The 27,406-nt window shown below is 43.0% G+C and overlaps 1 protein-coding gene across 2 annotated transcripts in view; it reads left to right on the forward strand.

The window, feature by feature from the left end:
• The window catches only part of EIF5B (eukaryotic translation initiation factor 5B), a 59,907-nt gene extending 47,157 nt beyond the window's left edge, over nucleotides 1–12,750 (forward strand). For both annotated transcript variants that reach the window (XM_066577107.1, XM_066577115.1), the window contains 8 exons: nucleotides 1,411–1,572; nucleotides 1,741–1,872; nucleotides 1,961–2,092; nucleotides 3,010–3,086; nucleotides 5,091–5,255; nucleotides 5,789–5,927; nucleotides 7,653–7,814; nucleotides 12,033–12,750. In XM_066577107.1, coding sequence (XP_066433204.1) covers nucleotides 1,411–1,572; nucleotides 1,741–1,872; nucleotides 1,961–2,092; nucleotides 3,010–3,086; nucleotides 5,091–5,255; nucleotides 5,789–5,927; nucleotides 7,653–7,814; nucleotides 12,033–12,140 — 1,077 coding nt within the window. In that variant the 3' untranslated portion in view covers nucleotides 12,141–12,750. The remainder of the gene's footprint in view (nucleotides 1–1,410; nucleotides 1,573–1,740; nucleotides 1,873–1,960; nucleotides 2,093–3,009; nucleotides 3,087–5,090; nucleotides 5,256–5,788; nucleotides 5,928–7,652; nucleotides 7,815–12,032) is intronic.
• The last annotated feature ends 14,656 nt before the right edge of the window (nucleotides 12,751–27,406 follow it).

Raw genomic sequence — 27,406 nt, forward strand, 5'->3', positions numbered from 1 at the left:
ACTGCCGGTCAGGACCACATACATAGCAGGGGAACCTGTACTAACAGTTGATTGTTGGGGCCGGGGAGCAGCAGCAGCTCTCTCCGGCGCTCAGTAATCAGCAGTTCGTACTGGCAGCTCTTGTTCCTGCTGTGTGATAAGGATCGCAGGTCAGCTCCATAGCAATAGCCTGTACGAATTGCTGATTATTGAGTTGGAGGACTCTGCTGCTGCTCCCCCATTCCCACCAATTCGCTGTAGGTACAGACGGCTCTCCTCCACTCTTAATCACACAGCTCCCAGCTACATAGCAGGGGGAGAGGGGGAAAGCTGTCCGTAGGGTACAGCTGATTGGTGCCTAGTTGTGCTAAAATGTATACACCATACCTCACCATAATGAGACGTGCTATGCAAGGTTCCTGAAAAGTTGGGTGACAACTAATGGAATCATCATTACATTGTCACTCAACTCTTCCAGGATCCTGAATGCCAACTGCAGAGTTATGCAAGCATTTTATTCCACATACTTCGCTATAACTATTCAAGTAGGGCATTCAGGGCTTCTGGAAAGCTAAGTGTTAAAGGTGTTGTCCCGCTGCAGCAAGTGGGGTTAAGCACTTCTGTATGGCCATATTAATGCACTTTGTAATATACATCGTGCATTAAATATGAGCCATACAGAAGTTATACACTTACCCACTCCGTTGCTGGCGTCCCCGTCTCCATGGCGCTGACTAAAGCTGCTTCTTAGTCGCACGAACAGTCGCGCTTGCGCACCGCAGGATTCTTCTGTCTCCCTCCGGGCTCACGAGCTGCGTGCTGGCTCCTCCCTCTTCTCCACGTCATCGTAGCTCCACCTCTGTAACGTGTTGCCGATCAGCCAGTGAGGTGGCTGTATCGGCAGTGGAACGCAAGACAGGAGAAGAAAATCCATGGTGCACCATGGGAGAAGACCCGCGGTGCACCATGGGAGAAAATCGCGGTGCATCCTTGGGAAAGTACCGGCGGCCATCTTTAAAAGAAGAAGCTGCAGAACGGTAATGCAGGTAAGCGATTTTTTATTTTTTTTTTAATTTATTTATTTATTTATTTATTTTTAAATAACAAAGGGATTGTTTTCAACGCTGCACAAGGTGGGGGTATGTTTTAAAAAAAAATTAGCATTTCGGCGCGGGACAACCCCTTTAAGTAATCACCAGTACATTTACACTCAAGTGTCCCTGGATCCTGAATGGCAGGTTGACCTAGTGGTATATACTTCATTTTGAGGCGGTTCTACTGCTCTTTATTCCTTCTCTAATACCTCACTCCCTGTCTGGTCTCGGGGAGTTCAAAATATTTTTTCCTATTTTCCTCCTCTAAAACCTAGGTGTGTCTTACATAAAGCAGAAAGTACAGTATTCATACAATCTTTAATTCTTTTTGCTTCAGGTAAAAGCTCTTCCGGGCATGGGTACTACCATTGATGTGATCTTGATCAACGGTCGCCTGAGAGAAGGGGATACAGTTATTGTTCCTGGTGTAGAAGGTCCAATTGTCACACAAATCAGAGGACTTTTGCTTCCTCCTCCAATGAAAGAATTAAGAGTAAAGGTAATTGTTGGTGTAATTGTGTTTCCACCTTCATTGGACTGTCAAGCCAACAGTAAAATTACATGTATATAGCACTAGAGTAATGTAAGAAACACATTCATGTGCCATTTGTGTTGAAGAAAACTGTAAAAAGGATTAGTAGGGTTGATGTCTCCTTCCATATTGCAGAATCCGTATGAGAAGCACAAAGAGGTGCTTGCTGCTCAGGGAGTAAAGATCTTGGGCAAGGACTTGGAGAAAACATTGGCAGGTTTGCCACTTTTGGTTGCTCATAAAGATGATGAAATCGCAGTGCTGAAAGTAAGTTTGTAAATATTCACTTAAACAGTGTACAACTTTCTGATTGTTCTGTAAATGTTATGAATTCTGACCTTGTGTCTTTTGTAAGGATGAGCTAATCCATGAACTGAAGCAGACGCTGAATGCTATCAAGTTGGAAGAAAAGGGAGTTTATGTGCAAGCATCCACTTTGGGCTCCTTGGAGGCACTGCTTGAATTCCTAAAAACATCAGAAGTGCCGGTAGGTTTTCTGGATGTTATCCCTTGTCTGCAATTAAATCCCGTGCTAACCCTTTCTGCTTGTAATGGAAGAAATTCTCTGCTGATGGAACCTTTTACTGAACAGTATTTCACTTTACATAGATAAATGTATATGGTGATTCTAAAGCCAATAGTCAGGCATGCATTTTTATCTGATTTAGTAGCTAGATTCCTGAGTCCGTAGTGTGGCTTCACAGATCTGTGGGGGGTCCCTACAGACGACCGCTTTGAACATGAATGGTCATTTGGTTTTCCCCGCAATTCCATGCAGTAACACTGAAAATGCAGCAAAATACCTTGGTGGGTTCTTTTGAAATTATGACTTGGCGTTGATTCGACTGTTCAGATTTATTTTCAAATGTTTTAAATAGGTTAAAGTACAACTTGGTAAAAGTCCAACCTTTAACAAATGTCCTGTACATCATTTCTAGACCTTAAAGAACCATTTAAAATGCCAATTTACTAGTAACATTCCAACTGTGTAATTTGTTACATCCCATGAACCCTTTCACTATGGGCTGCTGTGCCATACGGTCCCAGTCTGACCACCAGTCCAGAGCTCGCTCTTGTGTGTACACAGGAGTTCAGCCTAAACCTCAGTAGGGGATCCGTCAGTGAAGCTGGACGGATGGCTTAGGACTCTTTTACACCGTAAGATAAATTGGAGCGAACATGTGACCTGCGGTGAAGTATCAATCGCATACCGTTCTTTTGGCATGCACTTACACTGAATAATAAGTGTGGTTCCTATGCAGACTTGGAAGTGTCACTCACTTGTCTTTTGAAGCCACAATTTCTCCTTCCAGCTCTGAGCTATTGACTACACATTGCCGGCTGTGATGACTTGAGATAAAGATAGAATATATACATAAACATTTTTTTCTTTCACTCTCACAGTATGCTGGAATTAACATAGGACCTGTACATAAAAAAGATGTCATGAAGGCGTCTGTGATGTTGGAGCATGATCCTCAGTAAGTGATGTAGTAAACTCTTTGCTGTATACAGTTTATAGATTGGGACATTATTGAGGTGTTCATCTGCCTTTTGATTATGTAATGTAAAATCAGACACTGTAAATGATAAATTGTAACGCAGTTATGCATAAATAATCAGTGGGTTGTGAGGGTATGATGTCTCATAGAAGGAAGAATAACCTCTTTAAGCATATAGAGACAGCAGAGGGTGATCCCGAGCTTGAGGATCTAGTGCCCAAAGAGGAAAGACTCAAAACAACATCTCTCCCTTTGTGCATTTCTGTGATGGCCCATTCATTCGAATAAGTGCCTTTCGAAGAAAGCTGCTGCCACTCAATAGTATTGTTGTTCATATTAAAGAAATATAAGCATTTTGCCTCAGTCTTTGGTGGGGGTTTTTTTCATGTTTTTTGCTGTGCCGGATAAATAGTGTGTTCAATTTATTGAACCAGTCGTTATGGATACGATAACAAATGCAGGATTTTTTTTAAATTTTATAATCTTTTTAATACTAAAAGGGAAAGTCGTGATGTACATTGATCGTGGCATGTACAGTGTTAACAGCGGGGATCGCTATTCTCACCGATCCCTTACTGTTATTAGGAGGCCGGTTGTTGGTCACACTCACTTTTGAGCCCACACTTAACGCTACAGGATGTAAAGCTTGCGTCATGTGTAAAGTACCATGCGCCCAGGACATATACGTACATCCTGTAGGATTAAATAAACTATTTTGTTTTGCCTCCCAAGAAAACGCAATAAAAGTGATTAAAAAGGCGGCATGTACCTCGAAATGGTACCATTTAAAAACTACAGCTTATCACATTAAAAAGCCCTCCCAAAGCTCTGTTCATTAAAAAATTTAACCGTTCATGAGACTTTAATTGCAACGATGTGAAAAAAATAAAACAAAAAAACACATTTGCCGACTTCTTTTTTTTTTTTTTTGCAGCGTTTAATCATGCAGCATAAACATGATAATTTCTTCCTGCGGTATGATTACGACGATATCAGAATTACATTTTTTACTAATTAGGTTTTTCCACTTTTGTACAATAAAAAACCCTTTTTTTCTCCCTGCCCTTCAAAGAAAAATTTATAAAAGTTTTACAATTATATGTAATCAAAAATGGTACCAATAAGAACTACTTTGCCACGCAAAAAACAAGCAGTCATACGGCCATGTCGACAGAAAAATAAAATAAAACAATTATATTTTTTGAAAAGTGGCGATAAAAATCCCCAAGAAATTGTTGCGTCCTTATGGCCAAACTAGGCCATATCTTAAAGGGGTTAATGGCTTTAGATGCCGGTTCTGAGACTGTTTCAGTGTAATTTGGAGTCTTAATGGAGAATGATATTTGTAGTTTTACAAAAAATGTTAAATGTCATAACCAGCAAAAGTGCAAATAACTTTAACATAAAATATTTTGTGCATGAAAAATCCCTCTAAAGGTTGACCACTAAGGGGGTCTCCCATTCTTCTAATCTGCTGTCCACTGCCTGTTTTCTAGTAGCAGAGATAAGACGGAGACCAGAAAGCGAAGACATCTGCTCATTGAAGTCTAGAGAGAACAAAGGGAAGGGGAAGGAGGAGGGAGAGAAGCAAAGACTCACCCAAATGCTGTCTGCAGCTGATAGTCATTGTGTAGTGTGTTGCAGCTACTAAAATCGCATCTCCACTGCTCAGTACTTTTCTAGTGTCCTCTATGAGGAGGCTGTTGGTGGGTTACAAAAATTTAGGAAGCATAATCTACAGTCTTTTCTGAGCACAATGTATAGATCACAGCATAACAGTTGCCTCTGTTCATCAGTTCAGAGAGAACTGAAAATCACAGATGAACCACAAATACCAGTCATACTGTGACCAGAAATGGTGGTGTTCTTCATATGCACACATGGTACCTTATTTTGAAAAGTTATCTGAAGTTGTGTAGCCTTTAAATTTATTATTGTTTATATAGTCTGAAATCGGCTTCATCTTTCTGTCTCCCTCCACAGGTATGCTGTGATTTTAGCCTTTGATGTAAGAATTGAAAGAGAAGCTCAAGAAATGGCTGATAGTTTAGGTGTACGTATTTTTAGTGCTGAAATTATCTATCACTTGTTTGATGCCTTCACTAAATATAGACAAGATTACAAAAAACAGAAGCAAGAAGAATTCAAGTAAGTAACTACCATAGCTTGATATAATTTATTTAGCAGTGTATCTAGAAAAGCAAAAAATCTGTTGGCCATGGAATGTTGTAAGCCAAAGAAATGTATACTCCACTTGGTTCCTGGTCTTGTGCAGGAGTCTTGGTGCCCGTCATGCTAAATTAGCAAGAAGCTATCAGTGACGTCAGGTTTCTGCCATGATAATACTGTGAATAGCACCTGAATGCTGAAGCCTGTAATTGAAGACTTACATGTACAGTGAATGATATATGAACACTACCAGCTTCTTCCAAGATCGGAGCAGCTGAGACTGGGGCCTCTATGCTCGAGTGAAGCAAAGTATGCCCTATTTCTTTGTTTTACAGCATTCTATGTTCAATAGATTTTTTTTGTTTGACTCCCAGAAAATCCCTTTAAACTGCTAATACTAAGAATTATAGCTTTTTTTTTTTTTTTAAATTAACAAACTTTAGATTTTCTGTCCTCTCTACATCTTTCTAAACCCAGTTCTGTGTTTGTTTGTTTTTTTTACCTTTTTACAGGCATATTGCTGTATTCCCATGTAAAATGAAAATTCTTCCTCAGTTTATCTTTAATTCTCGGGATCCCATTGTCATGGGAGTGATTGTGGAAGCTGGTCAACTCAAACAGGGAACACCCATATGTGTACCAAGTAAGAGTGTAAGTCAAGGTTTTGGTCATTCACTTGAGGCCAGGGATGTCAAACTCATTTTCACCAAGGGCCACATCAGCCTTATGGTTGCCGATTGTAATTGTATAGTAAGGGCTTGTTCACATGAACATATTTGCACATTATGTACAATCGCGTGAAAAAATACCCAGCAGACCTATTTTGGTGCATCTTGCGCACCACAGTAGGCTATTAAAGTGGATGGTAGCACAAAACAAAAGTTTATAAGCTCATCACCTCCTTCTTTTCCACCCCGCTTCAATGGGCTCGATATCCAGCCTCTGATGCAAACTCCTGTAGTCCTTCACGATATTCACACAGAATAAATCCAAAAAAGTTTAAGCCATCGGTGGTGTGAATTAGCTAAGCCTTTATTGAAAAGTGTCACGACGTGGTTACAGGAGGGATGCGTTTCGGTCTAAGCCAGACCTTGGTCACCCTCCTGGATGGGTGGACACAAATATGCAGGGAATACACAGGGAAACTGCATATACACAGTGTATTTGCGCACTATTTCAATGAGCCTGTCTGCTTTTTTGCATGTACAAATATGCAGTGTATTTACACGACCAAAAACTCTTACACCTGTGTGAAGAAGCCCTAATTGTGAACCCACAATGGCTGCAGTAATAGTGAACCCCCCCCCCCCCCCTTCCCACATACACACACCCTCCATAATAGTTCCAGGGATGCTGTCCAGCCAAAGGCCAATAGCAACCCCCTATAGGCCTCTGGCTGGGCAGCACTCCTATTGGCTTTACACTCACCCTGTCTGCAACTTTGGTCTGGCAGTGGCAGCCCCTGTTGAGTCTGCCATCGTTAACCTCTCACCTCAGCACAGGCGTCAGCGGTCACAGACTCGGCAGGGGCTGCCACCACCAGACCGGAGCTGCAGGCAAGGTGAGTATAATTCCTATAAAGGGGGTTTTCCAGGCAGCACTCGCTGTCGCAGCCAGGATACACCAGACTTGGAGAAGTGGCTTCCACTCCGACTCTGGTGTATCTCTGTGTAGAGGCCAGCGCTCACAATTGCAATCGCAGATCTTATTGAAATCAGTGGAATCTGCACTTGTAATTGCAGATCTTATTGAAATCAGTGGAATCTGCTCTTGTAATTGGTTTCTGTGTGAGCTGCACCTGCAGTTATGAGTGTAGGCCTGTACACAGGGATCGGAGCAGCGGCTTTCGCCCTAACCCCAGTGTAGCCCGGCCAGTGCTGCCTAAGTAACCCTTTAAGATTTAATGCACGGCCGGTGGACCACATAAAATGAGAAAACTGTTTTTGGCCTGCGGGCCTTGTGTTTGACGTATGCTTTACACAGTCATGGTTTGTATATTATACCATTGGTTATTATGTTACCATAAATGAAGTTCTAAGAAGTCATCTGATACTTCATTTCTAATGCTCCATTACTATTCATTATATAACAAGTGCGTAATCTCCTTACTATGTAAATATTAGACAGGCTACTCTTCTATCTTAACCCTAACTCAGTGTATACCTTCACAATAAGTCAGTTTTACAGCGTGGGCATACAGAATTTCTGTAAAATGCGCTACTACAGCCTATACATTGGATATATGCCCGAACCAGACTCTGTTATCATAGTGTATACTTTGAGCTGTAGCAAAGTACTTAGTAGGCAAGGACTTATTTTAGCAAACGTGATGTATTTAGGTAGCCTGCTTTGTGAAAAGTAAATTTTTGTCTTTAGTTCGTAGATATTGGAATAGTTACCAGCATTGAGATCAACCACAAGACTGTAGATGTAGCAAGAAAGGGCCAAGAAGTCTGTGTGAAGATAGAACCTATTCCTGGGGAGTCTCCAAAGATGTATGGAAGACATTTTGAGGCTACTGATCACCTTGTTAGCAAGGTAAGTTAAGTCTATTGCAGTGATTCTCATGGTGTTCAGTGGTTGGTAAAGGCAATGCTGCAGGATAGGGAGTTGTCCTCCAGTCCTCCAGTGTCAAACCTCCACATGTCATTGAAAGGGGTTTTGCCAAATTATTCATCTATCCACAGGACAGGGTGTAACTTTATGATCAGTGGAAGTCTGAATGCTGTGACCCCCCCCATAGATCCTGAGAACAGGAGTCTGGCTCCCCGAGTGAATGGAGCAGAGGTCATGCTGGTATGCTGCCGCTCCATTTACTTCAGTGACAGTGTCAGAGATTACGGAGTTCGAGAGCTTCGTCAATCTCCATTGCTGTCATTGATGTTAATAGAATATTGAAGCACCTGCACAACCTCCACTCCAGTCACCGGACTCCCATTTTTGGGTTTGGTAGGGGTCCCAACGTTTGGACCTCCACCAGTCAGAAAACTTATCACCTATCCTGTGTGTAGGAGATAACTTGGCACAACCCCTTTTAAGCATCAATTATGATTTAAAATAACGTGTTGGATACCCCCAATGTCAGACAATCCTCTTGAGGCTGTACGGCAGGCACTACTACACATTGGGCACGGTTTTCTTTTTTTTTTCCCCTGAATTCCTTACAATTAAAATTTAACATTGCTAAATACAGCAGTGAGGTACAGGGTCTTAAATGTTCAAAAACTTGTCCCTATCAACAACAACTGGTAGGAACAGAATATTGGTTGGTGTACAGGGGGAGGGTGACCAGGATGGGTGTGGATAAAGGGGGAGGTGCAGGAGACAGTGGTATAGGGGGAAAGATGAGAAAAAGGCAAAATGGAAGCAAAGAAAGCAGGAAAAAAAGGGTGGGGGGGACGATTGACCAAGACAACCCCACATCCCCAACCCCTTTTGCCTGGGGGGGGGGGGGTTTCCATTCAGCCCGTACATGGGTCCCCAGTAATGGATCAGAAAGGTCACTGATCATGTAGATTTTTGTATTCCTGAGAGTTTAGAAACTCAATCCAATAGCAGCACTGTGCTTTCTGTATGGTTTTCTAACACAGTAGACCATGTATTATCAGTTACTGCACTGCAGAATTGGGGATTGTCTGAGTTCTGTAGCTACTTTGGAGTTCAGAGTTGATAAAGATTGGAAACATTACTAACTGTGATCTGGCCCCTAGTTGTCTGTGATCTGCAGTATGGGAGGCCGTCCTGACAGAAGTTGTAGGCTTCACAGACCTCTCGCTGCCTGCACTAGTTTCTATGTAAAAGAACAGGTTTTATTTTTTAATGCTGCTTTTTCCATCAAGTCTCTTATAAATGTTATTTATAAAATGTAATATAAAAGGAAAGTAGATGTAGATCAACATGATAGAACTATTATCTGATCAGAGATCTTCACAAGAAAAAGAATCAGATGGTTACAGTAATATACCAGTACCTCTGAACGTAAAATGACTTGGACTTTGGAGTAGAGGAATGCCTGAAATACATTAAAAAGAATTTAGAGATCAGAGCCTGCCTGATCAGTGAGACCTGGAGGGAAACCTTCTTCAATATCAAGCATCATGCTATATATGGCTTTGATATTCCAGCATCTGCTTCATTCCTAGAGCGCATCACACAGTGCCCAAAATCGGGGAACACCAGCCACAGATCTACGTCATGGCATATAGAGTTGTGCTCAGGTGCAGGATTTCTGGAAGAAACTCATCAAGTATATACAGGATCAATGGAGAATAGTAATACCCAGGGAGATACAAACTGTAATTTTCCACAATGACGAGAGGACAGGGCCAGACGGATCTACTCCTCTAAAATTCCCTAGATTCATCCACATAGTTCTTCTAGTAGCGAAAAGACTTCTTCTCAAACATTGGCTTCTGCAAACAATCCCAGGAATAACAGAGCTGGTAGCCCAACTTAAACACCTATTAAGCATGGAGCGAGCGGAGACAGAGAGACACAAAGAGAAGGCAGCAAAAACATTTTTCAAAAAATGGCAGATCTTCCTCCACTACACCGACCAAGAAATTAGGAAGATAGTGACGCCCTTTCAGTATACAACCTGGTACCTAATAGAGGAGGCTAGAGACTCTCTGGGATGACTGAAAATCAGCAGAAGGCAGGATAACGGGACGGACCGGACTGGAACAGAACATGAGACATGGGATAGGGTCTGGACGGGGACAATAGGAGGAGAGGAAGGCAGATATATTGAAAGTACCCCCTTCAGATTCAGACAAAGATAATGGGAGGATTGAAAGTGCCGAGTAAACTATAATAAGGAAATGGCACAAGTGATCATTATGTTTAATATAATTTACATTGTACCTTTGGGAAATAAAATATTATGTCAGGAAATGAAATTTTTTTTGTAGAATATCATTGTATTTTTACAAAATGGATTTTATCTCTGTATTATTGTATTATTATTATTATTATTTTTGTTATTATAATGAAGAATATTTGTAAAAGTTTAAAATAAAGATGTTTGAGGGGGAAAAAAAGAAGATAGTAGTTTTTGTTACAAAGTTTGGCTAAATGTGGTCCATTGACTCAGTAGATAGGAATTGACCCCTAGTGTGCGTTTACACAACGCAGATCACAGCAAATGTTTTACCCCCTTCAACTTTAATTCAGTTGAGAGGATGAAATCTGCAGCAAATCGGCAACGTATGAACTTGCCCTAAGTGGTGGTTTTCCAAGCATTAAGTTCTTTAGACCTGTATAGCTAATCAATTGTTTCAAACCTTTGTTGAATAGTAGAAGTGTTTGGAAATGCCAGTATTTGGGGATTAAATGTTTGGCAACCATGAGCATCCAAGTTATAAGGTCATGTTTCGAAGGCGTAAATTTAGAAGTAGGGGTTCAAAGTAAAATCAGATTAACTAATATATCAATATCAGTTAAATATGCTTTACGAATGATCATTCACTTGAAATCCGTAAGCTTTGGGCACGAGAGCCAAATGTGAGACAAGGTACCTGAAACTGATTGGCAGCTCAAGCGAAGCATCTGAAGAGAAGATATGAGCTTTCTTAAAGGGGTTGTCCCGCGGCAGCAAGTGGGTCTATACACTTCTGTATGGCCATATTAATGCACTTTGTAATGTACATTGTGCATTAATTATGAGCCATACAGAAGTTATCAAAAGTTTTATACTTACCTGCTCCGTTGCTGGCGTCCTCGTTCCCATGGAGCCGACTAATTTTCGCCCTCCGATGGCCAAATTAGCCGCGCTTGCGCAGTCAGGGTCTTCTGCTGTTCTCTATGGGGCTCCGTGTAGCTCCGCCCCGTCACGTGCCGATTCCAGCCAATCAGGAGGCTGGAATCGGCAATGGACCGCACAGAAGAGCTGCGGTCCACGGAGGTAGAGGATCCCGGCGGCCATCTTCACCGGTAAGTATAGAAGTCACCGGAGCGCCGGGATTCAGGTAAGCGCTGTGCTGTTCTTTTTTTCAGTCCCTGCATCGGGGTTGTCTCGCGCCGAACGGGGGGGGGGGGGGGGTTTGAAAAAAAAAAACCCCGTTTCGGCGCGGGACAACCCCTTTAAGTAACACAGAGGTCTTGTACTACCTTGCTAATATTTTAACAACGACCCCTCCTGTGTTCTCATGCAGCTGGAGAAGTCGTGAAAGTGCTTAAGGATTCATTTCATTTGTCCTTTGCCAATTTCTTATTTAATCGAGTCTCTTAGGCCCTAATGTAAATCATTGTATTGGGTGATGTTGAGTCAAGTAGCAACTTTTGTAAAGTAGCTTAGGTGAGGATTTGGAGAGGAGAAGGAAGTCTTCCAGATATTTAATGTCCCTCAATTAGTGTTTTATGATGAAATTTCTACATTGCTGTAGAAGTTTATGTAGAAATTTACGGTCGTTTAACAGGCTAATGGGAGCCAATTCTTCAATATCGATTAGCTGGCATTTTTTAAGGGCTGATAGAAAAGTAAGGTCCTTCAGAGAAGACAAAGGTTGCATAATTTATGTGGAATGTTTTTGAAAAAATGAGTGTATCTGGTTAAGTGGTGGTAATCATGAGGGGGATGACCACAGTTGAGATACATTTTTTATTTGACCACAGGCTATTTCATAAGTTCTGCTTTGTAGGTTGTTGAATATCTTTGACTACAATGTTTTTATAGACTCTCTTACTTGGAGTTTATTGAATTCTGTACAGTTGGTCTTCGTTGCATTCTGTTAACCTCCTGCTCTCTTCCTGTTTCAGATCACCCGGCAGTCGATTGATGCTTTAAAAAATTGGTTTAGAGATGAGATGCAGAAAACAGACTGGCAACTCATAGTTGAATTGAAAAAGGTCTTTGAAATCATTTAAAGTGTTCTTTCAACTGTCGGAATTCACCAGACCGGAGGAGTTTGTAGCTTGTAAAGAGACGAATCATTGCAATGGAAGAAACCGAGGATGCTGAACCTGTGGTTTGGAAGAAGAAAATAAAAGTAGTTTAAATTTGTTTTCCATGAGAAACCAAGAAATTTTACACTGGTTTGACAGTGCTCAATTTTACACATCCCCCACAGTTCCAGCGTGCCTGCCCACTCCGTCTATACCACTCAAACTGGCTTCTGTTTTAAAAAGAATCAATGGTCCCAATATTTTATTACAGGTTTACTGTTTTTTACTTGTAAAATTGGCACTGCAGCATTGTTCTGCAGCCTCAAAACCTGGATCTATTGGTGGAAAAACAACGAATTAAGTCATTATTTATGCATATTCTCTGCCCCAGCACTGTGCTTTTCCATTGTTTTTGATTTGTGCCTAATTTTTTTAAAGGTTAGCAGGAAAGCTTACTCTGTATCAGCTTCATGTTAATTGGTGATGTAAAATGTACTGTGAGCAGCATTTCAGTGCTTGTACAGTTCCTGCCAAAACATCTCACTGTATTCATTGCACACAGAGCCAGAAATAAAGTACAAGGGCAATATTAGTAGTCTCTGTCATTTCATGTATTATCCTGCCTTTTTTACATCTTTACAGTTAACTTTTTCCAATCCACTGTCTGACCTCTGAAGACATTATGATTTAAGGCTGTACAGCTCCGATGTTGGAAGACATCCGTCAGGGTTCTCTTACTGTATATTGCCAGCCTCTCTGCTGTCAGAGACTATCCAACATGTCACCTCATGCAGTACTGGCTTTAGCCAGCAGATAGCCACATTGTATAACAGCAGAAAAAGAGTAAGCCCCCCCCCCCTAGGAAAACCAGGATACAAACTGGATTGGAAAGGGTTAAAATGGTTGTGTGTAGAGGTCCTAAATAGTTTGCTTTGCCCAGTAGTTGTGATTTGGAATTCTATTTTTCCACATTTCCACCAGAGGATTCTGTTAACTGTTCATTTTCTCAGGTAGAATATAGTGTTTAATGGGATACTGCTGTGTAGCAGGATTGGACATCATCCTCAGCGGTCATGGGAGGAAATGAAAGCAGTGCAGACAGACAATCGGCTCATGAACAGTGATTCCGAGCGTCAGACCCCGATCAATCAACTACTGATGCATGTCTTAGATGAGGGGGGTATGTCTTGCTTTTCCTAGTCTCCTATTGCGCACATGCAGAGTAGTGGAGGAGAACTCCTGCAACCAGTTGTCCTACAGCTAAATACATTGATCTACACCGATCAGCCATAATATTAATGCGTAAAGACTGCTGCACCCTGGCATATGCAAGTCGCACTCTACATTTTTGGACACAACTCGCATTGCGTAGCACATGGATACACATTTGTGTGTTGGGCGAGACTCGCAGGCAGTGGACATTGCAATAGAACATGCTGCAATCTTGTGTGAAAAACACCCATGTATATAGCTGAATTCGCTCTAATGGGTCCATAAGCCATCTGCGAAACACAGCACATAGATTAAGTGCACACACGTATGCATGGGCCCTATTATTGTGTGCTACGCAGCCTCGTGCACAGCCAGCTGCTGCAAAGTGCTGCATTCTGATACATTTCTATCATTGCTAAAAAATAAAAAAAAAAAGTCATTGCTGGCTATTTGTGCTACAGTAGCTTTTCTGTGGCTTTGAATTGGATAGAAGTAGCCTTTGCTCCCCTGCATGCATCACTAAGCTGTGGGCACCCATGACCCTGTTGTGGGTTTCCCAGTTGTCCTTGTCCTTCATTGGAGCAGTTATGGTAGATACTAACTAGAGATGAGCGAGCGTACTCGGTAAGGACAGATACTCGAGCGAGTATCGTCCTAATTGAGTATCTGCAGCTCGCCCGCAAAGATTTGGGTGCTGGCGGGGGCGAGCGGTGTGTTGCGGGGGGGGGGGGGGGGGGTCTCCCTCCCGTTCCCCGCTCTCCTCTGCCGGCACCCAAATCTTTGCGGGCGAGCAGGCAGGTACTTGGTAAAGAACGATACTCGCTCGCGTATCTGTCCTTACAGAGTACGCTCGCTCATCTCTAGTACTAACCATTGCATATTGGAAATTCCTCACGAAACCTGCTGTTTGGAGATACCGTAAGCCAGTTGATTTGCCATCACAATTTGACCCTTGCCAAACTCACTTGCCCATTTTTCCAGCTTTCAGCACATCAACTTCAAAAACTGACTGTGTTCTTGCTGCCTAATTTTGAATGTAATGATATGGTTGACTGGTGTTTCTTAATTCTCTATTTGTTTGTGTGGACTTTTTACATTTAGTGTAAAGTAGTGCACTCTTGATTTTCAGTGGATCACATGAAAAAAATATATACCTTTTTTACAAGGGGTTGTCCAGCTTTAAATGATTGCTGGTCTGTAATAGATCTGCTTGGGATTTACCGTTTGGGCCTTCCGCAAATCTGCTTGCTGGGCTGCTTCGCTTGTGCACAGTGCTGGTGTTTGCAGGAAGCACCCAACTCCATTCTTACTACAATGACCTGGCTTGGTATTCGAATCATAGAATAGTAAACTTGGAAGGGACCTCCAGGGTCATGTGGTCCAACCCCCTGCTCAATGCAGGATCACTGAATAATCCCAGACAGATGTCTGTCCAGCCTCTGTTTGAAGACCGCTCACCATCTTGGTAACTCTTCTCTAAACTTGCTCTAGTTTAAAGTGGGGTGCCCAGAACTGCACACAGTATTCCAGATGAGGTCTGACTAAGGAAGAGTAGAGGGGGATAATTACCTCATGTGATCTAGACTCTATGCTTCTCTTAATACATCCCAGAATTATGCTGCATCACATTGTTGACTCATGTTCAGTCTGACTTATTAGTATACTCAAGTCTTTTTCACATGTGCTGCTGGTTAGCCCAATTCCTCCCATTCTGTATGGCTTTTGTTTTTTTTTGTTTTTTTTCTTGTCCAGATGTAGGACCTTGCATTTCTCCTTGTTAAATATCATTCTGCTAGTCGTGGCCCACTGTTTAGGCTTATATAGATCTTTTTGAAATCCTAGCTTTCTCCCTTCCTCTCTCCCTCTTAGCTTTCAGGAAAAACTGATCAAATTTGCCCACACAATTTCCTCATCTAGATTATGTATAAAAATGTTAAACCCTACTGGGCCCTGGACAGAGTCTTGTGGTACCCCACTTTTTCCAATTGGATGTGAAGTCCTTTTATGACCATTTTTTGAGTATGAACTTTAAGCCAGTTATGAATCTGCCTAACAGTTGCCTTGTCGATTCATGTTTGGTCATTTAGCAGCTATGCATGGCTAGACCCAGCAATCATCCCAGAGACAGCGACTCTTCACTCTTCCCAGAAGTATGGTGAACCGCATTACCTCAGGCAGTATTATTCCGCTGATGAAGAGCTGATGTTTGCAGGAATCGCCCAACTCCATTCCCACTGCAGTGCCCTTGGCCTGGCTTAGTATTAAAGGCAACGTTTCCAATGAAGTGAGGTGAACTGCAGTATCTGTCAGTATTTTACTATGCTAGTGAAAATAGCCATTGTGCTGCCCAAAACTTTTTTCCTTTTCTCTGACTTCTTTGCTCTCCAAGTGCCATGGTGCAGCAGCTTTCTCCTAGCAGTCATACTTCTCTTAGCACATATTTGCCTTTTTGTGGTGGCAGGAGGGATTGTCCATTCCCCCGTTATTCTCTTAAGCTGCTCATGCTTCATGACCCCCACTTTTTTTTTTTTCCCCCGTGGTGTTCGGTCGCCAGGGCCACATCATAAACTCAGTGTCTGGCTTTAGGCCTAGCTAGGCTACTTCCTCTGGGGCGGGTCTCACACAGGGAGGGCATTTTCAATGAATAACTAATGGAAAGCTAGCAAGCTGTTTCTAGCATTACTCAGAATTACCTCCTTTTACTAATCAGCAAGAACTCCTACTCCTAAGATTCCTCTGACCTACATCTGCTTGGGTAAGCTGTGCCCTTCGAGATACGCCCCTCTACCTTCCCTTAGCAGCCACTTGTTTCACCAATAAGTGGTAGCTTTACAGACCCCATGACCTTCTGCATCCAGAGGTGTGCGTCTGACAATCCTGTTGGAACCCAGAGGTGAAGCCTTCAGACAGGGATTGGTCATAGCCACCCATTTTGCATGCTCCCACTCGAATTCTAAATTTGTGCGGCCAGCCAGAACCCCTCTGCAACAGTTTGCAATCAAGAGAGCACGTCAGTGAACCATCCCTTACAATGTCCACAGCTCAGCCCCCACAAGCTGTACTCTCTGTTAACGGTTAAGTCAGACCTCACCTAATTGTATAAATCCATTGTGGACATGGTAGGCAGAACCAGACAAGACGACCAGTCTTTTTCCGACTACAAGGAGTGACACCTAAGGTTGACAAGAGCATATCGATCTGCTCCATCTATATGCGTAATGTCTTGAAGTGCTGTAGAACCCATAGGTGGGACAACCTCTATAATCTTCAACTAATCTTTGGTCGCACTAGCCTCATTCATATCTCCTCCAGGGATACATTGACCTCTCCAAGAACAAAGGTTTATAGGTGAGGTCACAAATTAACCACAGCTGTGAAAAATGTTACATGTTAAAGATGCAGAGTCCTCCACTTCAGAGAGTTTCTCCTTCAGGCATTCTATATAGTCAACAATATTCAAAGTCAGAATGAGAAGGAAAGAAGTTACTTCTCATAAGTGGAACCTTCCAGACACTTGGATGTGATGTATCCCTTACAAGATGACTGATTGATTGACTTTTTTTTTCCTTTTTATTCTGCTCCACAGTAGACACCCACCACCACCTTTCCTGTTGCACACCCTTTATCTGTCAAACATACCACTCTGCCTATGATGGGGGCTTCATCATTCCAGAATCACCATGACCAAAAAAAAATGTATTTTTGCGTCAGCAGAGTAACTAGTGAATGAGCTAAACAACTCCATCAAGGTATATTTTGTTGCTGCTCAGAAAAAACTCGCTAACCTTGTGCAGCAGATCTCCCTAGCAGGAAAGTCCATCTGTGAGGCTTCCTTGGATGTGGTCAGATTGCTGATACGGTCCTCGACTCTCAATAGCCATTCTCAGGATGCTATAGCTTAAATGCTGTTTAGCTGATGCTGTCTCTCCTTTGTGTGTTCAATTCACCTGAACTGAGTATCTATGAGGCTTTGGGTGGCAAGAGCTACCATCTTTCCAAAAACACGTCTGTTGTAATCCAACAAAAAAAAAAGAAAGATGCATTTTTCCTCCTGGCAGCTCACAGCCCTCTTTGGACAAAGCAAAACCAATAAGACAAAACAAACACTGCAAAGGTATGTGATTTCAGCTTAGCTGCAAGTTTCTGCTGTGGATTTGCACACAGATTTTGGCCCTGTGAATGAACAAAATCCACATGCAGAATTTGCAATGCAATTCTCTGTGGATCCACATTAACAAGTATATAACAAAAAGAGAAAAAAGAAACAAGATGTAAAAAAACGCACACTCAAAAAATGAATGTGAACTTCATTAAGAAGCGCACAGAAAAACATTTAAAAACAAACAATACTGCCCCCACAACATGGGGCAGAAGAGTCTGTGCAACCAAGGATAGTATATTGAATACCATATGCCATACAATATATAAAACAAATATCATATATCAGCATATATACCATAAATAACACAAAAGTATGTATATTTAAAGATAAAGTGCAAACAAAAAAATAATAGAGTGCACAGAGTAAAGGCTCATTTACAAGCAAAGACAATTTTTCAAAAGACTGAGCCTGTAGTCACATGGGGCAGATTTGCCACGGAATTTTGCTGCGGCGAATCCGCCTGTGGCCGCTAACCTCAGGATTAGCCAGCCATGTGGATGAGATTTGTCAAAAATCTCGTCCACACGGGGCGGCGAATCCGTCGCGGCAAAGTTGGCAGAAGCTGGTGCTACAGCGCGAATTCCCGGGACGCAGCATGTCCATTCTTTTTTCTATTGCGGATGTGCTGCTCTCTATGGGACAGCTGGCCGTAACGGAAAAGCATGCATCAAAGCCGCTCCAAAACCCACAGCTAAGTGTTGTGAGTTTTGAAGCTGTGCTTTCCCAGCGGAATTCTCGTGGTTTTTCGCTGCTGCAAAACCGCGAGATTTCCGCCGAGAACACAACCCGTGTGACCCCAGCCTAAAAGTTTAGAGCTCCATTTAGACGGGACGACACTCGTCCCCGCACATACTAGCTCCCGTTCTGCTGGAGGAGATTTCTCCTCGCTCCCCCCCCCCCCGACCCTCTCTATTGACTTAACATAGCGGCCGTTCAATACTGAATGGCTGCTATTCACACTGAACGATCAGCGATCAGCTCATCGTCCGTAGTTTATGCTGCATGGACGATGAGCTGACCGTTCAGTGTAAACAGTAGCTGTTTAGTATTGAATGGCCACTATGTTAAGTCAATGGAAAAGAGCGGGGGAGAGCGGAGAGAAATCTCCTGCAGCCGCCCGCCCCCCTGCTGGCCGCTCTGTGATCGAACCAGAGATACTAGCTCCCATGCAACAGCAAGGGAGCGAGGACACACAAGGACAAGTGTCGGGCATCGTTTGCTCAACATTCGTCCCGTCTAAATGGAGCTTTAGCGATCATTTTGTATAAAGTACTAATGGGAAATAATGTCCATTAGTACTTTATCAGCTTCATTTGCGTGCAAATGAGTCTCCAGGAGCTGCTTGCAGAACTTTGAAGGTAGTCTGGGCTCTGCAATCAGCTCCTTTGTTCCCACGTGGGCTAACTACAATGTAATCAGCAGCCCCTGTGCAGAACACAGTGTGCGGTCTTTTTTTCTTGCACGGGCTGCAAAAAAAATACAATGTTATGTCCTGCTTAGAGTTGAGCGAACATACTCTGCCGAGCTTGATGCTCGTTCGAGTATTAGCGTACTCGATGGTGCTCGTTACTCGAACGAGCATCAACCCATGTTCGACCCCGCTCCAGTTTTTGGCTCCTCCCCGATGTGATGTGCCTGTTTTGGCCCCTCCCCACCGCGACGCAGCGCAAATTTTTTGGAGAGAGAGAAAGAGAGAGAAACGAACCTAGAAAAAGAAAAAAAAGCTCAGGACCCGGAGTCCCACATACAAAAATGCTCGAGTCTCCCATTGTAATCAATGGGGTTCGGTACTCGAGTAGAGCTCTTAAATTTTACGAAAAGCTCGACTCGCATTTGGGTGCTCGCTCATCTCTAGTCCTGCTCCCATGGAGAACACAGCGTGTGGTCTGAACGATGTTTTATAAACTCACCTATAAAATTATCATTTAGATGAAAAGTGAAAAAAAACCTGAAAAACGCAGCAGCTCCATTTTGGTGAGCACCCAATACCTGTGTAATTGCGCAATACACTATGCAATTTTGCAGGGAATTGAAAATACCTGGCACTAATTAGGCTGCATACCATATTAACCCCTTGCGGACATTTGTTTTTTCCTCCCTCTTAAAAAATCGTAACTCTTATTTATCCATCGACATAGCTGTCTGAGGGCTTGTTTTTTGCGGGGCGAGTTGTATTTTTTAATTATACTATTTAATGTACTGCAAAACATAAAAAATTCTAACTGGAGGGAAATGGGAAAAACTAAATTCCAACATACTTTGAGTACATCTTGTTTCTACGGCGCACAAACTGCTAGACAAGTGACCTGATAACTTTATTCTATGGGCCAGTAAGATTACTACAATACCAAGCATATATAGTTTTGTTTGTTTGTTTTTTTGCTGTACTACTTTCATTTTTTTCAAAGATATTTAATTTTTTTAAATTATTTTTCTTCTGACTGCAATAACTTTTCTATTTTTCCATCAACGTAGTTGTGCAAGGGCTTTTGTGAGGGACATTCTGTAGTTTCCATTGATACGATTTTTTAAATACATAATTTTTGATTGCTTTTTTTTTTCCATTTGTTCTTGGAGACGGGGTGACCAAAAAAGCACAATTCTGGCATTCTTTTTTTTCTCTGACGATGTTCACCGTGCGGGGTAAATAATCCGTTGCTTTTATAGATCGGACTTTTACGGCCGCACGATACCAAATATGTATTTTTGTTTTATTGTTTAGGTATTATTATAAATATGGCAAAAGGTTTTTTTTTTTTACTTTTTTTTACCTTCTTTTTTTTTTTTTAATTATTATCAAAACTTTTTAAAACTTATTTTTACTTTAGACCCCAGAGGGAACAAGAACATGTGATGCTTTGATTGCTCCTGCAGTATGATATAATGCCATAGCATTACATTATATTACGATCTGACAGGAATTATACAGCAATCTGACTGGCATTCTGCTATGCCAGCCCTGGGAGCTTTCAGAAGGCCCTCGGCTGTCATGACACCCGCATGGCAACCCGTGATCTCAACACATGGGGATCCTAAACACAAAGAAAAGATAATGAAAAGACTTCTATTTAGCTTCTTTGAAATAATGTTTTGCTTATGAATACCAGGCAGGGCTACATAGAAACAATTTGTAGCATAACTTCAATTTTTACTATTGCAGTTCACAGAAGTGCACTCAGTTCTATGCAATTCATAGTATTTAGCCCCCTGCACACGGGCGGAAATTCCGCAGAATTTCCGCCCGTGGAAGCTGCCATAGAAAACGCAATCCTAGGCAGACGGCCGCGAATCTTGCGCGGAAAACAAATTGCAGCATGCTCCATTTCTGTGCGGGGCTCGCACATCAAACAGCCGGAGCCGCGGGAGAGGTGGGTGCCGCGCTGGTCCCTGCAGGGAGCGGGGCGGGTCCCGCTGAGAGAATCCGACCCGCCATCTGTAGGCTGCCTTTTCTGGACTGCAGCTGTAGCTTGAGACGTGTTTCGGCTTATTCTTAAGCATGCTTGAAAAAGGCTTAAGAATAAGCCGAAACGCGTCGCAATAAAAATAAGAAGTTTATTAAAGAAGCATCTCCTTGCACCATAGAAGTTCTCCTGGATAAGAGGGGTGCCACGGAATCGGCACCCCCAAACAAGTAAGATCCTCAATATTTTTTTTTACACTTAAATTAATGGAGCGCTGAGGACTTTTTCTCTTTGTGATTATATAAGCAGGGTGATTGCCATCATTCTGTTTTGGCCCAGGTGGTCTTAGTTCTACCACCTCGTGACTGTGAATCAATGATGCTATTGGAGGCTTTCCTCCATACAGAACCTGAAGTCTCAGGGCACTCCTCTTTGTCAGCACTTAAGGAGATTCAGTCTTACATCTTTGGGGTTGACCAGTCCTTATTACGATCTAGAGAACTTTCTCAGGCAGTGCTAAATACACTGCAACAGTATACACCAGAGAACATACTCTAGAATGAGAAAGGTATTCATAACCTAGTGTGAGAAGAATGGGCTTAATTATACCAACATCTCTGTCAGTAATATCCTGGACTTCTTGCAGCATGGCCTGGATAAAGACATAAGTGTGGCCACCCTGAAGGTTCAATGTCTGCCGTTTTAGAAAAAAAAAAGGATCTCCCAGGAGCCACTGGTGACAAGATTGCTGTGAGGTGCAGCAAGAAAAAGACCATTAGTGTTCAAGCCTATCCCACAATGAGAACTATCAGTGGGTTGTCTCTCCTGCCTTTTCAAACAATTCCAAAAAGTAGAGTACATGTTTCTTTCCATGAAAGTATAATTTCCTATGGCAATAACATCAGGCAAGAGGATTGGAGATCTGCAAGCATTCTTAGCTTCATCTAGGTCCTATGCAAGCTTTTTTCCCAGATAAAGCATTGCTCAGGCTGTTGCCTTCATTTACGCCCAAGGTTCCGTCTTTTGCCAACAGGAACCAGATAATTACACTGCCTGCATTTGCTGGGTATTAGCAGAATTTTCAGGATCTACTTTGAGTTCAGGCTGGATGAAAACCTGTTGATCCTTTTCTCCACAAAAAGTAGAGGCCATAAAGCCTCAAAGCCTACATTGAGTAAATGGATCAACAACATAATACAAGTAACGTATCCATCACAAGGTCTGGAGCCACCAGCCTTTGTTAAGGTGTATTTCACTCGTGCAGTAGCTACCTTGTGGGCACAAAGATCTCTAATTCCCTTAGATCTAATTTGGCAGTAATTTGGAGGGTATTATTGTATCTTGTCGCCACCAAAAGTGTGGGTGGTGACAAGATACAGGCTGCTTGACAGCCTGGGCACGCCCCCAGTTTTTAATTGGCCGCAGGGCTGGTTCCCCCAGCTCAGGCTCTCAGGTCCTACCACTCACTAAGAGTGGCTTCCCTGGGGGCCTTCCTGCACTGGCAGCATGTGGGACCAGAGAGCGGTGGCGCAGCATCAGGGACTCGAGAGCACATTGCTGGGTGAGAGTAAGGAATGGGGACGGGGAGGCTGGAGGTGATCGGGGACACTGCAGTAAGACTGCACAGGACAGCGCTAGGGAGGCTGCAGAGGGAGGCTGGAGGATTAGCGGACAGCGGTGGGGGACAGCACCTGAGCAAGGGGAGATAGCCCTGCAGCCAATTAAAAACTGGGGGCGTGCCCAGCCTGTATCTTGTCACCACCCACAATTCCAGTGGTGACAAGATACAATAATACCAATTTGGAGTTCACATAACACCTTTATCAATCACTATAGAGTAAGTGAATGTTTTTCAAATGGAGCAGCTTTTAGACACAAGTTCTAAACGACGTTTTCTTTGGGACCCTGCCATTGGGGGTTACTACTTGCTAGAACCCATCATTTGAGTTCCTGTGGGAATTGCTGATTGTTTTTAATAATCTTGTTTCCCTTAGTCCTAACAGCAGTACAAGCTTCCCCCACTTTTTTTTGGTTTACCTCTTTATAATGTTATAGGAATTAATCATATTCCAGAAGATTTCACTGGTTTGCTCCAGATTGGTTATAATGAGAAGCTTCATGCATGAATATATGTATTTGAACTTAGGGGAATTCCCCTTGAGCCCCCATACCCTTCTGGTTTATTGTAAGGAAGTACAATACAGTTATACTAAATATGACACACCAATTACATGCAAACTCCTCCCAACATCACAACAACTCATGATTGGCCTAGTATGTAAGGACGCTGCTGATTAACATATGTTTACTCCCCAGGTGTATGTTGCTATGTGAACACGTAATTTCTAGGAAACGCAACTAAAATAGACTATCAATATCTCTGCCTGGACTTAGGAATCCAAGGGAGTAGAACAGAAGTAGTCCCCCTCCTTATGAGCGCTGGTCATCGCAGGTGTTGCTCATGAGAAACACATCTCAGGACCTTGTAGAACTTGTGTAGGAGTAAATTCAGGATACCAGCATAAGAATGAACCAGTTAACCATTTGACTGCTAGCTATTTTCTATGAAGGTGGATATATACATACATATATTTGCATAGGCTGCTTTAAGAAACACATTTATATTATTATTACTACAACAGTAATTACACATATCACTAGAACAGCATTTCCCAAAAACTGTGTTCCATGGAGACCTTGGGGCTCCGTGAGCAATAGTCAGGGGCTCTGAACCTATGGCATGCATGCCGAAGGGGGCACGCAGAGCCCACACTGCTGCTCACCACTATAGTGATTATTGGCCGGTAAACACGCAGTGGCGCTGATCCTAGTGCACACTCTGAGGCCAGTGTACGCACCCGGGATCCACCTTCCTTGAACTCTCCCCCTTAGATCCGCAGGAGAGGAGAAGGGAGGAAACATTTGGGCTCACACACTGTCATCAGTGTGCACCCGGCATCAGCGCAGACTACAAGGAGGAGGTAAGTATATGGGTTTCAGGGCCTTTTATTACTGGGGCTACTGTGGGGTTAACATAACTACTGGGCCTACTGTTGGGTTATTATTGGGGGGGTATTACTACTGTGAGGTTATTATTACTGGAGCCACTGTGTGTGGGGGGGTTTACTACTGGGGCCATTGTGGGGGTCGCTATTACTACTGGGGCCATTGTGGGGGTCGCTATTACTACTGGGGCCATTTTGGGGGTTGCTATTTCTACTGGGGCCAATAAGGAGGATACTCTTACTACTGGAGCTACTGTTGGGGTCACCATTAATACTGAGGCCACTTTTTGGGAAATTATTACTACTGGGGCCGCAATGGGGGCTACTATTACTAATAGGGCCACCCCCATAAAAAAATGAGGCAAAATAGTACCACTAAAAACTACAGCTCGTCTCGCAAAAAAAACAAGCCCTCACTGAGCACCATCCATGGAAAGATAAAAATGTTTTGAATGGACTTTGAATGCAGCGATTAAAAAAAAAAAAGAATTCCAAAAAAGGGGTCTTATTGCAGAAAAGTGGAAAATCCTAAAAAAAAATATAAGAGTTTTGATATTGTTGTAATTGTACTGACCAGCAGAAAAAAATTTATTGTTATTTATCCTGCATGATTAATGCTGTAAAAAAAAAATCTATGGCAGAATTGATGCGTTTTTTTTCTCCCTGCTATCATAAAACTATTTTATAAAAGTTTTCCAATATAGTTTATGTACCCAAAAATGGCACCAATAAAAAGTACAGTTCGCCACGCAAAAAAACAAGCCCTCATACAGCCAAGTCGATGGAAAAATAAAAAAGTTATGGCTTTTGAAAAATGGAGATAAAAATCTGGCAAAAATCGATGCGTTCCCTAAGCCAAAATAGGCCGTGTCCTTAAGGGGTTAATGCATGAATGAGGGAATATAGACTTAGACGCTTCGCTCACACATGCATATTCTTCATAAATGTTTGCAAACCAAAAAAGAAATGGGTCCAAACACATAAAAGTGGTGCAGATCTTTCCTTTATATTTTTTCAATGTTTTCCATGTTCAGGTTCTATTCCTGGTTTTGGCTTGACACAGGCAGACAAATTGCCCGTAATGAGTGCCGATTAGAGATGAGCGAGCATACTCGTTAAGGAACAATACTCCAGCGGCTATCGTCCTTTTCGAGTACCTGCGCGCTTGTCAGAAAAGATTCGGGTGCCAGCGGGGGTGAGTGGTAGGTTGCGGGAGTGAGCAGGGGGGAGGGGGAGAGAGATCTCCCCCCGTTCCACCCCGCCGGCACCCAAATCTTTTCTGACGATCAGGTAGGTACTCAAAAAGGACGATACTCGCTCGAGTATCTGCCCTTAATGACTATGCTTGCTGATCTCTAGTGCCGATTGACAATACAGTATGTATATTGTTTGTTTGTTTAGGGGCAATTGCCAAGGATAAACAGTTTGCATAAATTAAAGCCGCCTGCACACGAACAGATTTTTGCTGCAGAATGCGTGGCAGGCATCCGCACCGCAGATCCGCAGCAAAAAACGCTCATAGCATGCTATCGAAATCACTTTTCCCCGCACAGGAGTGGAAATAAATTGCGATTTCTGCTCGCGGAGGAAAAACCACCACATGCTCCATTTTTGTGCCGATTCAGCGCGAACGGCTTCCATTGAAGTCAATGAAAGCCGTTTGACCCGCAGTCCTTCCGCAATGACATTGCAGAAAGGTCGCAGGTTCCACGTCATCACCTAGCGATGGTGCGGGAAAAATAAACATTTGAAAAAAAGAAATCGGTACTGCGCATGTTCGATGGTAGCGCGCTGCGAACATCCGCAGTACAGAAAAAGATCTAAGCAGGGTCGCGGGCCACGGTCATAGACGGAATCCGCTGCGGGAACTATGCCGTGTGCAGGCGGCCTATAATGGTTTCCATTATTATTTACACAGGCAGATAAACAATTTTTATGCTCAGATAGAAGATGCAAGCAGCCAACAAACTAGAAATTCGCTCATTTCTCAGCTTATCACTGATTTGTTTTTACAGGGCGGCGACTGGGTACAAACATCTGTTCGGCTGATCATTTGCCTGTGTACAAGGGCTGTAAGCCTGTGTTCCCTCACTTGTTCATTGCAGATTTGGGCAGTATTTGTAAAGCCAAAATCAGGAATGCATGCAAAAGGAATGACATATAGATTGGTTATTCCTTTCTTTTGTTATAGATTCACTTCTGTTTTCGGCTTTCAAATGTTGATGCAAAATACTGCCTAAGGGCTCGGTCACACGACCTTTTTTTGGTCCGATCTGCAGATCTATAGACCCAATGCATCCCAATGGGATCGGTCACATGTCCGCTTTTTATGCGGATGTGCGATCAATTATAGGACACAACGATTCGCAGAACGCGTTCTGCGCATCGCTGTGTTCTATATATGCGCTCAATGGGTCCAGCGGCGGCAGCGCCGACTCCATTGAGAACATATACTTAAAGATCGTTCTCCTCTGTAACAGCTGTGGCAGAGAAGAACGATGTTCGCCCATTGAATTCAATGGAGCCGGCAAGCACTGGATGAATTTTCGGGGAAGGGCTTAAAATATAAGCCCTTCCCTGAAAAACATCCTGAAAATGTGTAAAAAAAAAAAAAAATGTACACTCACCTTTTTCCTGCAGCTGGAGTTCAGCCGCGTCTGGCCGGCAGTTCTCCTGAACTGCTCTGTGTAGTATGGGCTGCCTCTGATTGGTCACAGCCCTCACCAATCAGAGGCAGCTCCCACTCAGCCAATCAGAGGCAGCACTCACTCACCCATTCATGAATTCATGAATGGGTGAGTGCAGGGACCAATTAGAGTCAGCTCTCAGCTATTGAATGACAGCTGAATACTACACAGAGCAGTTCAGGAGAACTGCCGGCCGGACGCGGCTGAACTCCGGCTGCAGGAAAAAGGGGACTATACCATTTTTTTTTTTTATTTTTACACATTTTCAGGATGTTTTTCACGGAAGGGCTTATATTTTATGCCCTTCCCCGAAAATTCATCCAGCGCTTGCCGGCAGCCCATTACTTTCAATGGAGCTGGCTGTATTGCCGGCTCCATTGAATTCAATGGGCGAACATCGTAGCGGGCAGCGCTCCTTTGATCGGGGCTGTTTCGCCGAAAACGCTGCTAGCTGCAGATTTTTCGGCAAATCGTTGGCCCCAGTCACGCGATTTGCGTATGCGCATCCGTCATGCAGTCCACAAATCGCGCGAAAAAATGCCCGTGTGACCGAGGTCTAAATCTGCAATGTGGGAAGGAGTCAAAATGCTGAAGTTTTGCAAAACCACGGTGTCTATTCTGCTGTAAAAATGCAAAAACTGCAATATGGCAGGCTTAGGCTGCCTGTCCACGGGCGATGATCTGCTTGCGATAAATCACCGTCACGGATCATGCTCTGTAAAGCTTTCCATAGAATTACTATGGAAAGCGCAGCACCGGCGTCCACGAGCGGAGAATCATA

Source organism: Eleutherodactylus coqui, chromosome 1 (genome assembly GCF_035609145.1).
Source record: "Eleutherodactylus coqui strain aEleCoq1 chromosome 1, aEleCoq1.hap1, whole genome shotgun sequence".
NCBI lineage: Eukaryota > Metazoa > Chordata > Amphibia > Anura > Eleutherodactylidae > Eleutherodactylus > Eleutherodactylus coqui.